The 11697-nt window shown below is 57.3% G+C and overlaps 2 protein-coding genes across 5 annotated transcripts in view; one reads left to right on the top strand and one right to left on the bottom strand.

Annotated features, from left to right (window-relative positions):
* The first annotated feature begins 4343 nt into the window (after positions 1 to 4343).
* PCYOX1L (prenylcysteine oxidase 1 like) lies at positions 4344 to 7590 on the top strand. Its single transcript, XM_051793609.1, has 6 exons — positions 4344 to 4471; positions 4807 to 5013; positions 5496 to 5670; positions 5760 to 5971; positions 6066 to 6206; positions 6771 to 7590. Exons 1-6 carry the CDS (start codon positions 4369 to 4371, stop codon positions 7427 to 7429), a joined length of 1497 nt encoding a protein of 498 aa, XP_051649569.1. The 5' UTR covers positions 4344 to 4368; the 3' UTR covers positions 7430 to 7590.
* Positions 7591 to 7910: 320 nt separating this feature from the next.
* IL17B (interleukin 17B) overlaps positions 7911 to 11697 on the bottom strand; it is a 40387-nt gene continuing 36600 nt past the window's right edge. For 2 of the 4 annotated variants that reach the window (XM_051793627.1, XM_051793628.1), the window contains exons 2-3: positions 9132 to 9418; positions 7911 to 8908 (exon numbers count right to left, since the gene is read on the bottom strand). In XM_051793627.1, coding sequence (XP_051649587.1) covers positions 8653 to 8908; positions 9132 to 9418 — 543 coding nt within the window. In that variant the 3' untranslated portion in view covers positions 7911 to 8652. Of the gene's footprint in view, positions 8909 to 9131; positions 9984 to 11697 lie in introns of those variants that run through there. The other 2 variants (XM_051793629.1, XM_051793626.1) reach the window with 2 other exon arrangements.

Here is an 11697-nt window from a genome sequence, read left to right as displayed (position 1 = left end):
CTGCAGCTATCAACAGTCTTTGATCTAGGAGACTGTGTGCAGCTAGTGGGTTGTCATTCCAGAAATTTAAGGAAGATGCAGATTTCTAACATGCTCCATGCAACCTGTTTTAGTGCCAAGTGTGGAGTGACTTGGTAGTGGATACCTTTTGGAGTGTGGGTTTCTGCCTCTGCATAGTATGTTCTCAGGGTGGTACTTGAGATTTCAACCCTGAAACTGCTTCCTGGCAGCATTAGCTCACTTTGAACTAACTTCTTGTTTTAACACATTGTTGGGAATTTCAGAGATAAACAGAACTTCCTGTTCATTGTTTTGCTGGTGTCTGTGCTGACCAGGTCACCAGGGTACGCTGTTTCTCCAGAAAAGCATAGAAAAAATATGAAATGTGGCAATGCAAGTCTTGCTTTTCTCTCTCAAAACTGTCTCCAGCCTGTTCTGAGGAAACTCTGTCCTCAGCTGGAAGAAGCAATTGGGTTCTCTGCTGCCTCTTCAGCCTGTGGTATATCAGTTGAGTCTTTTTGCAATATGAGGGGAGAGCTGGTTATGGAAACTAACTTTGAATGTGAAACTTTAGTTATAAGGAACCAAACAAAACAAAGGCATTTTACACAACAGGTAGGTTTCAGTCATAGAAAGGCTGCAGCTTACCTGAGCCAGATTTAAAAGTAGTGTGTGACCAGAAGTGATGGGATCCAAATCTTCCTTAAACTCATCCATGAAGCCACTAGACTCTGAAATTATTGTGCAGCTACTCTGTCCAACGTGGGACTGTTTGCAAGTCCTGCCTGTCTCCTCAGCCAGTATCCATCCATTTTTGCCTTAAAGAAATATCCTAAAATGCACTCCAGACCTTCTGTCTGTACTAAGAGGATATTGATTCAGCTTGTATATCTGGGATCCACTTTCACCGAGGCACTGTTGTGGGGTGGAGCAGGCATCTGAGGGATCCAGTTCCTGTGCAGTCTTTCCTACCCTCACAGAAGCCCTGTTTAATTTTGGGCAAGCTGTTTTCCCAGTTGAACCTCTGGAACTTCTACAGGATCCTATCAGGCTTTTATGATTTCCATGAAATGTACCCATTGCTGAGAGACTCTTTCAGAGATATTACCAAAGAGATAAATCCTGTAGCTGTTATTGGTCCTAGTTTCTGCTTCCTTTGGATGGTGAAGTGAAAATGAAATAACCAAACCCGGATTCCATCACAGAATCCAGATTTCCTAGGCAAAATTTGATTCTCTTGCCTTTCAAGCACACTTAATGATCTCTTCTGTCATGGATGAGATTGTGTAAGGGTGGGTGTAAGAATTTCTCCTCTGTAGGTCGTTGCTGCCTTGTCTGCCCTGTTTGTGTAACTCTTGCAGAGAGGAGATTGATGCATGAGCTGCTTCTCTCCAGTCACTTTATCCAATGACTGATTGTTTAATAAAACACAGGAATACATTAGCAGGGAGGGAATATCAGAGGAGAGAAAGTGTCATGTTCTTCTTAGTAATTTCTGCTCAGTTTGCCCAGCCACGAAGAGCTGGAGCTGGGAATGCAGACTACTAGACAAGATGTGGTGGTGTGTGGACCTGCATTTCCACCCTTGGGAAGTGGGCAGCCACCCTGAACATGGGCATTTGCCACCTTCTGTGGCCTTGCCATGCCCTGTTGGCAGGACCTGTTTGAGTGGATCCCCTGGACAAGTCTCCAGCGCCACTGTCATGATTATGGCAATGTCTCAACTGACCAGAAGCAGTGCAGAATGTGAATGTCACTTTGTGAACCTTGACTTCTCAGTGCTTCAGCAGCAGAGCTTCTGTTGAAAGAGCTGTGATCAGTCAATAGCTATTAGCAGTCCCTTAATTAAAAAAAAAAAAAAAAGTATTTAAGTTTTATATTGTGAATATTGTAGTATTTTTTTATTTTAAAACTTTAGGTGTTTTGATATTACTTGCAAAGTCAAATGAACAAAGCGTTGCTAATCTCCAAAAATCTAAATCCATTTAGTTGGTGGGAAACCTGTAAATATTGTAATTTTTTTGTGTATTTCTGTGCTCTTTTTTTACCCAAAGGTTCTGGCTGCATGAAAGACAGAGACCGACATGTGGGAGAGGTGCAAGTAGTTGACAACAACATTTGAGTTAATGTTGGAAAGGGCTGATTTCCTTTAGATGTCCAGATACTGTCCATTTGCAAATAAAACAAAGGAATTGCAGTTGCTTCTCTTTCCTTTTTCCCTGTCCCAAACTGCTGCTAGTTCCAACTCCAACCATCTGGGGCTGCGCATTGGAAGGTTTCTCTCTATTCCTGATCCAGTTGTGATAAGGGCTGTGGTCCATGGCAGCACTTAGAATCATAGAATGGTTTGGGTTGGAAGGGACCTTAAAGATCATCTCCTTCCACCCCCCCCACCATGTTCAGGGACACCTTCCACTAGAGCAGGTTGCTCCAAGCCCTGTCCAGCCTGACACTTCCAGGGATGGGACAGCCACAGCTTCTCTGGGCAACCTGTGCCAGGGCCTCACCACCCTCACAACCAAGAATTTCTTTATAATATCTAATCTAAGCCTACTCTCAGTTTGAAGCCATTACTCACTATAGTTCCCAATGAAGAGCCTCTCTCTGGGGGGATTTGTTGGAGAAAAGAAGAGGCTTTCTCTGTAGGGTGTAACAGATCTCATTCTCCCTTCCTACATCCTCTGCAAAATAGCTGGGCCTCAGTTCCTGGCTTTGCCTTGAAAGTTGGTGCCATGTGGGTGGGTCTTGTTCTCCCAGAGCTCTGAATGCCCCTGGGCACTTCTCACTAGTACAAAAGCATCTGCAAAAGGTCATTTAAAAATGGCCTTTACAAGGTGAGATCTATATTTCTGTGCCAGCAAAGTCAGATGTGATGCAGAGGTGATGTCCCATTATAGGGTCTTTTCTTCATTCTGCCTGAAATACTCAGTGTTCTCCATGATGGCATTGCTTGTTGCAACCAGACTAGACCAGGAAATCCTGCTGCTGCGTTAGGTAATTTCTGGCTCTGCTGGTTTTTGTCTGCAGCAAGTGAGAGTTGGGAGTTCTCAAACCGCAACCACTGCCATCTGCAGAAAAGCATCACAGCTTGTGAGCGAGGGGCAGAGCATTTTGCTTATGGCACAGTATTCCAGAACGCCTGCAAGCAGGGCATGGGCTGCCATGAGAGGGAGGGGACTGGGAGCAGTGCTGACCCGGCTCCTCAGAGCCCTGCTGTGTGCACAGCAGATTTCTTGTCGCCCACAGCCATGGTGAAATCAGGCTGCTTAAGTAAGAGCTTGTTAAAACCTGAGGCATGCTGCAAAGATATTTGTGTGTTGCGTTTTAAGCTGCTTTGGGAGCATCATCTCCCCATCCTGGTGGGTCAATTCTGCCAGTTGTAATGACTCAGGTGAGCTGAGCAATGGTAGTTTCTGTCTCTGCTCCCCCAAAATGTTCATGCCCGAGTTTCAGGGTTGTATGTGTTCCCCCATGCAGGAACTCTGAAGTGGTTCCTGGCTGGGGAAAAGAGGGGGCCTGTGCTTGTGTTGTGTTTTCCTGAGACAAAGTTCAGGTGGTGTATTCTCAAACAAAATTTTGTTCCTTAGCAGGGAGCCAATTCTGGGTTACAGTAGGCTCTGGGTTTGTGATTACATGTCCAACCTGTTCTGGAGTTTTTGCTCAGCCTTTGCTATCCTTTGAAATCTGAGTAGCAGCAGGCTCCCGTGGGATCCCCTTGGCACAAACTGCTTGCTGTCAGGCTCCTTGTTTTGCCCAGGGCAGAAAGTACAAGCAAAAGCTTGAAATGCCCTTGCTGATGCATGAGCCATGCAGGCTCCAGCCTGCTCCGGGTACTGAGAACTGTATGCATCGTCCATGTGCAGATGGAGCACATGGAAAACGTGCTCCGGCAGCAGCGTTGCCTAAACACTGCCCTATGGTGCATGCCCAGCACACCGGCATCAGGAGAGAGGTGGTGCCGGGGCAGCTCCTGGGCTTGGGCCCTCGATGGCGAGCGGGACGCTGCCGAGCATCCCGGAGCGTAGGGAAGGGAGGATGCTCGCCGCGGCTGTGCCTGGGGTTATCCGTGTGCCACAACAGGCGGTTTGGGATGCGAGGGTTCTCTGCCCCTCAGTGCCGGTCTGCCGGGGGGATTAGTCATCCCAAGGCCCGCAGGGATGCCGTGCCCCGCATCCCCCCCTCCTCGGGCACACCGCCCGCCCCGCCTCCCCCGGCCGGGCTCCGAGCTCCGGGCTCCGAGCTCCGGGCCGGGCCGGGCCGAGCCGTGCCCGGGAGGGCGGGGCTGGGCGGTGGCAGGGGGGCGCGGGGGCCGAGCCTGCGGTGAGGGGCGGGCCGGGGCGGGCGCTGCCGGGCCCCGCTCTCCGCGCCATGGCCCCGCCGCCCGCCGCGCTGCTCCTGCCGGCCCTGGCCGCGCTCCTGGCCGCGCTCCTGGCCGCGCCCGCCGCCGCCCGCGCCGCGCCGAGATCCATCGGTAACGAGGGGAGCGGGGCAATGGCACGGGGTGGGGAGGGGGGCGCCCGGCCCGGGTACCGGCAGCAGCACCGGGCCACCTCCCGCCCGCCTGCCCCGCCGGGGCCGGGAGAGGGGGTTCCGCACCCCTGCGCGGCGGGCGCGGGGCGCGCTGCCCTGCATCCCTGTCCCCGCTGCATCCCTGTCCCCGCTGCATCCCAGCGCATCCCAGCGGCATCCCCGCCCTCGCAGGCGGTGCTGGTCCCTTCCCCCCGCGGCCGGAGAGCGCGGCCGGGGGCAGCGGCGGGTCCCCCGGGGCCCTGCTGACCCGGCCCCCTCGCCGCTCTCTGCCCGCAGCCGTGGTGGGCGCCGGGCTGGGGGGCTCGGCCGCCGCTTACTTCCTGCAGCAGCACTTCGGGCCGCAGGTGCAGCTGGACGTGTACGAGGCGGCGGGCGTGGGCGGAAGGCTGGCCACCGTCACCGTCAACAAGCAGCAGTATGAGAGCCGGGGAGCCTCCATCCACGCCCTCAGCCTCCACATGCAGGACTTCGTCAAGATCCTGGGTGAGCATGGGCATCCCAGCACTTGCGTGGCCTCCCTGAGCTGGGGGGCTGCAGGACCCCTGGGCTCTGTGCTTGGGGCAGTGGGGAGGGTTTCTGCCAGTCCCCCCCAGCACCCCAGGCATGCAGTGATCCCCCTGTTGTCCGTGCACCCCAGCCCTGTTGTGCCCTGAGGAGAAAGGGATCGGGTGGCCCAGCAGACTGTCAGGGTGAAGGGTCTGGTGGAATTAGTGTGGAGGGGGTTGTTCAAAAAATCCCACCAGTTTGTCCCAGTAGGCAGCAGCAACTCCATGGGACCCTCTAATGTACAGGATCCGGCTGGGGTCCCAATGCCCTGGGGTCTCGCACTCCCTGATGCTCCTCCAAGAGCATCTTTGCCCATATCCCTGCTGTGGAGGTGTTGGGCACTGGCCTTTCCCAGCAGCCAGCCAGCCCCAGGGAGCTGTATGAGCCCAGTGGGGCCGGGGTCCCTCTGCTCCTGGCAGGCCTCAAGCACCGGCGCGAGGTGGCCGGGAAGAGTGCCATATTCAGCGGGGAGCACTTCGTCCTGGAGGAGACCGACTGGTACCTGCTCAACCTCTTCCGGCTCTGGTGGCACTATGGCATCAGTTTCCTGCGCCTGCAGATGTGGGTGGAGGAGGTGATGGAGAAGTTCATGAGGTAGGAGAGCCTGCGGGGCTGGGGAGACACAGCGGGTTTTTCCCAGCACTGGCACATCACCGGTTGCCCTGTGCTCCTGTCCCCTCCAGGATTTACAAGTACCAGGCTCATGGCTACGCCTTCTCCAGCCTGGAGGAGCTGCTGCGCTCGCTGGGGGGTGATGCCTTCGTCAACATGACGCAGCGCTCGGTGGCCGAGTCCTTGCTGGAGGTGGGCGTCACACAGCGCTTCGTGGACGACGTCATCGCGGCCGTCCTGCGCTCCAGCTACGGGCAGTCCGTGCTGGTGCCCGCCTTCGCAGGTGAAGCCAGGGACCCCTCTCCTCCCTGTGTGACTCTCCTCAGCAACCCCTCTGCGGGCAGGCTGTTGAGCCGCCCTCCTCTTCCTCTTCACAGGAGCCATGTCCCTGGCAGGAGCCCAGGGCAGCACCTGGGCAGTGGAAGGAGGGAATAAGCTGGTGTGTTCAGGTCTGCTGAAGGTGACCAAAGCCAACGTCATCCCAGCCAGGGTGACGGGCATCTCCCTGCACAGCTCGGGTGAGCCTGGACACGGGCTCTGCTCTGGGTCCCGCCAGCCTGGGTGTGGGTCTGGGTGAGGGTCTGGGTGCACCAAGATGGGAGGTTGGTGGTGGCAGCATGGAGATGCTGGGACTGGAGGGCATCCTGGTCCTGGTAAGGCATTTGGGCGAGGGTGAAGGGGTCTGTCAGTCTCATCTCCTTGTCTGACCCAGTGAGGACCCTGTAGTGCAGAAATCAACCCTGAGGTTCCCCTCCCTCCCTCCCTCATCATGTCCTTCAGGTCTCCCTATGTCACCATCCTTGTTGCAGACTTGCTCCCCCATCAAGCACAAAAGAAGAGTGGGATAGCTGGGATCTGGGAGGTGGGCTGGCCTTCTCTGGAAACTTTCTCCCACAGTCTTGATCAAGTTTTTCTGGTGCCCTAAAGTGTCAGCAACTCATCCATAACCATCAGGTGCTATGGTCAAGCACTGGTGTGTACTGGAAAACCAGTAGCATGGAGGCCATGCTAGAAAAGAGAGGGCCAGGGCAATACCACTGGAGTCTCAGGGCCACTCCTAACTGTCCACTGTCTCTTTTCAGAGGGGAGAGCCCTGTACCAGGTACACTATGAGACCAGCGAAGGCCAGGGCTCAGCTTTCTACGACATGGTGGTTGTGACGACGCCCCTGCATCCCAGCAGGAGCAACTTTACCTTTGAGAACTTTGAGCCACCCATTGCTGACTTCCCTGGAGCCTTCCAGCCCTCCGTCACCTCTGTGGTGCACGGCTACCTCAACTCCTCCTACTTTGGCTTCCCCGACCCCAAGCTCTTCCCTTTCACCAGCATCCTCACCACCGACACCCCCGACCTCTTCTTCAACGCCATGGATAACATCTGTCCCGTCAACATCTCGGCAGCGTTCCGGCGCAAGCAGCCCCAGGAGGCTGCGGTGTGGCGTGTCCTCTCCCAGCAACCACTGGACAAGCACCAGCTGAAGACCCTCTTCAGGTCCTACTACTCGGTGCAGGTGACAGAGTGGCAGACGTATCCCCGCTACGACGCCGCCAAGTCCCTCCCGCCCATCGTGCTCCATGAAAACCTCTTCTACCTCAGCGGCGTGGAGTGGGTGGCCAGCTCCATGGAGATGATAGCAGTGGCGGCCAAAAACGTGGCCCTGCTGGCTTATAACCGCTGGCATCAGGACCTGGAGAAAATCGACCAGAAGGACTTGATGCACAAAGTGAAAACGGAGCTGTGACGCCCGGAGGGCGGTGGACCGGGAGCTTCGGTGCGGGGCAGCCTGGGGAGTATTTATTGCCTTGGGGAGACCAGAGGTTTGGGGCTGGGGGACAAGGGACAGGCTGTGTCCCAGATGACTGGAATGTGCATCACCTTCAGGAATACAGTTCCTGCCCAGTGTTGCTGTGTCTGTGCCATGTGCCTCAGTTTCCCTGTTCCCCCTCCACAGGCTTTACTGGAGAGGAGGCTGTGCCTTCTCCTGTGAAAAAGGGTCACTGTGCATCTGTGTTTAGGAGGTATCTCAGGGGGCTTCCAGGGGAGAGGCTGGCTGGCATTGGCAGCAGATGGGGGCCTCCTATGAGCTGCCTGGCTCCCACTGCAGTCCTTCCTGCCTTCCTGGCTTTGCCCCTGTGGAACTCAGTGGCAGGGCTGGCCCTGGCTGGAGCAGGAGGTCCCACAGCCTCTGCCATGCCATGTGTGCATGGAACTTAACCCTGCTCATGGGCTTGGTGCCCCGGGAATGGGCTGCAGGGTGGGCTGTCTCAGGTCCTGATGGGTGCTCTCTGTTTCTGGGGGTGTTCAGGCTTCCCTGAGCTCTGGGGGAGGCAGAAGAGTCTCGGTGGGAGAAGCTGGGCACCCCAACCCTGGGCGGGCAGGGCAGAGGGGCAGCATGAAGGGCCGAGACAGGGGCCAGCAATGCACTTTATTGAAGACCTCAGAAGCTGCCCAAACCACTGGCCACTCACCCTGGACTGCCTGGCTTGGGGCAGAGGAACTTGTGGGAGGACTGGGGAGGGCTGGGTCCTACCAGAGCTGTGGCACCAATGAAAGGAACGAAGGCAAGTGGGGACTTTGGGAAGGGAGGAGGCCTGATCCTGCCCAGCCAGAGGGACCAGCAGGCAGCTGCCTCCCTCTGTCCCCCAGCCCATCCTGCTGAGCCCTGGAGGCTCAGTGGCTTGGGGCAGTGGATGTCTCGCTGCAAGGCCACAGGACTGCATAGCTGGGGGACTTGCAGGGGATCCCTCTTCACTAGGTGTCCCCAAAGTGGCTGCTTGGGCTCAGGCTTATGGAGTCTGCAGGGGAATTTCAGGGAGCTCCTGGAGCTGCCATGGCTTTGTGCAGGGGCTCCCCCACCCTGATGCTCAGCCAGGTGACCCTCTCCCAGAGGGCTGGGCAAGCTCGGGAAGCACGAGCAAGCTGGTTAGATGCCTATGGGTAGCTGCAGGGGTTAGCTTTGCAACCTCAGAAGATGCAGGTGCAGCCCACGGCGATGGTCTCCATGACCATCTGGTACTTCTTGTGGCACTTCTTCCCAGAGGGCTTGTGCCCCACCTCTCCTGGCACCTGGCAGAGCAGCCGGCGGACAGGGAGCCGGCTGTAGATGGGAATGCTGGCCATGGTGCGGTCCTCCTGCATCGTGAAGGGGTTGATGCAGCCGGTGCAGAGGCATCGGGCCTCGGGGATGTCTGCTGGGATCCGTGTTGCATCATGGTTTATGCTGGAGGAAATGGAAAATGAGATGAAGTTGGAGAAACTGTGAGATGGGAGCAGTGGGTGGCTGGAGAGGGCAATGCCTCCCCAGGGTGAAGTGGGGTTCTGCATCACATCCTATTGCACCCTCCAGCAGCCACCACAGACTCGTGATGCTGGACCGGTGGCTGCTGCAGTGCTTTCTGGCACAGAAAGCATGCATGTCCCCAGGGTCCCTGCCCCAAGCTCACCTGTATGCCCAGGGGGACAGGCTCCTCCGGTTGGACCTCCAGAGCCTCAGGTTGACCTGGCACTTGGTGTCCCCTGGCTCAGAGCTGTTCCTCAGCTGGCGCACCATGTCCTGGATGCTGTGCTCGTAGTCTGCCATGGTGGTGTAAGGGTCATCCGGGGCCCAGGCAAGGGCAGGGGTGGCTGTTGGGGGCCGTGCCAGACCCCTTCTCCTGCCCTTCGCTGCCTTGCTTTGGTCCTTTGCCTCGGGGACCAGTACCATGGCAAAGGTGAAGATGCAGAGGAGAAGCTGAGGAAGAAGGAGGATGGTGTGTGGCTGCAGGACTGGCATGGAAGGGGAGCTCTCCCACTTCCCAGGGGTCAGCAGGTGATGGCAGGACTGCATTGACTTTGGGATAGTACGTGCAACCCCTAAAGGAGTGCTGGCCTGCAGGTGAGACCCATGGAAACATTGAGTGCAGTTTGCAGGGATGGTGAGCACAGGGTCATGATAACCCCAGCTGATGCATGTGGCTGTGAAGACCCTCGCCCTGCAGCTGGCAATTTGTGTTGCCAAAAGTGTCCCTGTGCTGTCCAAGATGTGCCCAGTCCCTTCGCTGCCCACCCAGCAGCTGCATGCTAGGAGGGATGGGTACACCCTCAACTCAGGCTGTACCTGGGCAGCCTTTAGTTTAAAAGGAGCTTTAGAGATGAGACAGTCAAGAATGGGATCTTTATCCAAACCTTCCTCTCCCTCCCTCTGTGCTCTGAGGACGGTGAGAGAGAAAAGATGCTTTTTCCTTCCCTTCTCCCTCCGGCTCGCGGGGCCGAGCTGCCGTGTGCTGACACCCGGCAGGCTGCCCAGCAGTGAACAAAGTTGCTTTCTGTAGTCCTGCTCCCTGCTATTTGTGTCCCTGCAGTCAGCCGAGGCAGCCCCACACCCTGCCCATGGGTGTGCAGTGCCCTGGGGCAAGGACCACTTGGCCAGGGCTGTTTTCCCCCTCCGGTGCCGGACGGTCCGATCGGACTGTCCCAGCTTTGCTCTCCGAGGCTGTTGCATCTTCACCATGCCAGGCATGGGAGCGATGGCCCTGGCGGGCTGCAGCAGGCATCTCCAAAGCAAACAAACCCAGGTAGCCACCCGTAAACAACCATGCAAATAATTATATTAAGGAAGGAAAATGAGGAGCAAGCCCTGAACCACTGTGGAGTCACCTACCAGGTTTGGAGCCCGCTCCATGGCCGCGGAGGGGCTGCCGGCCGCTGTCCTGCAGTGTGGCTGGCACCAGAGAGCTGGGGAGCTAAAAAGGGAAAGCCCCAGCCCCTGGCTGTGCCCCGCCAGAGGTGTGTCCGGTCCCCAAGGTGCCAGGGAGGCTCGGTGCCGGCAGGGCAAGGGGCCAGTGTGGTCTGGGACTTGGCCACCCTCCGCTGCTCTGGGCACTGGCTCCACGGTGGTGGTAGTGGCTGTGGTTGGTGGTGAGTCCCCCCTGGACCAGGCAGCCCAGAAGGGCTCCCTGGGCAATAACCTGCCCTGGGGAGGGGGTTTGGGCTCTGCCTTCCATGTGTCACCACCAGCAGCTCTGTCCTCAGGAACCCCCAGACTCTTCTGCCCAGCAGTGAGGCGATGACACCCATCATTCTCTGCATTCCTGGTCTGTCTGTCCCCAAACCCTTCCCCTCCTGCTGTCCTCACACCCGTTCTCAACTCCTGCCCCTGCGAACACAGCAGCTGTGCCCACAGCTGGCCGTGGGTCGGGTCCCCAGAGCTGCAGGGCAGTGGGTGTTAGTGGTGGGTGATGCTCTGGCTTCTGGGGTCAAGCATCAGGGTGCAGGGTGCTGCGGGGGAAGAAAGTGAGGCACAGGGGTGCCGGCTATAATGCCCCGTCCCCAGGGACGGGGGAGAGGGGGCTACCCTGGGCTGTCGCTGTCCCTGCGGTCAGGTACCACGCGATGGTGCTGTCCGCCACCCAACAGCATCCCAGTCTGCATCCCTCCTCCTCTCCATCCCTTCCTGCATTCCTCCGCCCCTCCATCCCGCCCTCCATCCCTCCCTGCATCCCGGTCTCCTCCCCTCCCAGCCCCAGCCGCAGGCGGGGGACCCGGCGCTGTTCCCCACGCTCCCGGGCAGCAGGCTCTGCCCTGCTCCTTTGGTGGCAGCACTAGGTGATGAGTTTCCCTCCTTCTCCCGACTCACTGCACATCCCCAGGGATTTGAAGGCCCTTGAGCTTTGTAGGGCAGTGGGAAATTTCCACCTCCTTTTCCCAGTCCATGAACTGGGCCTCCAGAAAACTCTGCAAATGGGGTAAAAGCCACTGTCCCTCTCCCCCTACCAGCCCCAGGAAACAGCCCAGCTGCTCCCATCCACCCCAGCCCATGTTAACATCCCCAAGGACAGCCCCAGCACAGCATTTTGCAGGCTTTGCTGTCCCCTGGGGTGAAGTCTGATGCTGTGCACTGAGCACAGTGTCCCGTTTGTCACCTTGGGACCTGGCAGAGGTGACCTGGCTGTCGCAGGAGCCCTGCAACCACCTGCCTGTGCTTCACCAGGCATACAGCAGCGCCCGGCCCTCTGCCACCAGCCTTTTCTG

The sequence above is a fragment of the Manacus candei genome, unplaced genomic scaffold (assembly GCF_025592945.1).
Source record: "Manacus candei isolate 608988 ecotype Guabito, Panama unplaced genomic scaffold, ASM2559294v1 h1tg000037l, whole genome shotgun sequence".
NCBI classification, from domain to species: domain Eukaryota; kingdom Metazoa; phylum Chordata; class Aves; order Passeriformes; family Pipridae; genus Manacus; species Manacus candei.
The sequence above is the reverse complement of the archived record's forward strand: the minus strand, read 5'-3'. Positions and strand labels throughout refer to the sequence as shown.

Bases quoted from the DNA above. Each gene is read 5' to 3' on its own strand.
- PCYOX1L (XM_051793609.1), top strand. From the start codon at position 4,369: ATGGCCCCGCCGCCCGCCGCGCTGCTCCTGCCGGCCCTGGCCGCGCTC. The intron at 5,972-6,065 runs GTGAAGCCAGGG...TCCTCTTCACAG, and splicing joins GCTGGTGCCCGCCTTCGCAG to GAGCCATGTCCCTGGCAGGA. The intron at 6,207-6,770 runs GTGAGCCTGGAC...GTCTCTTTTCAG, and splicing joins CATCTCCCTGCACAGCTCGG to AGGGGAGAGCCCTGTACCAG.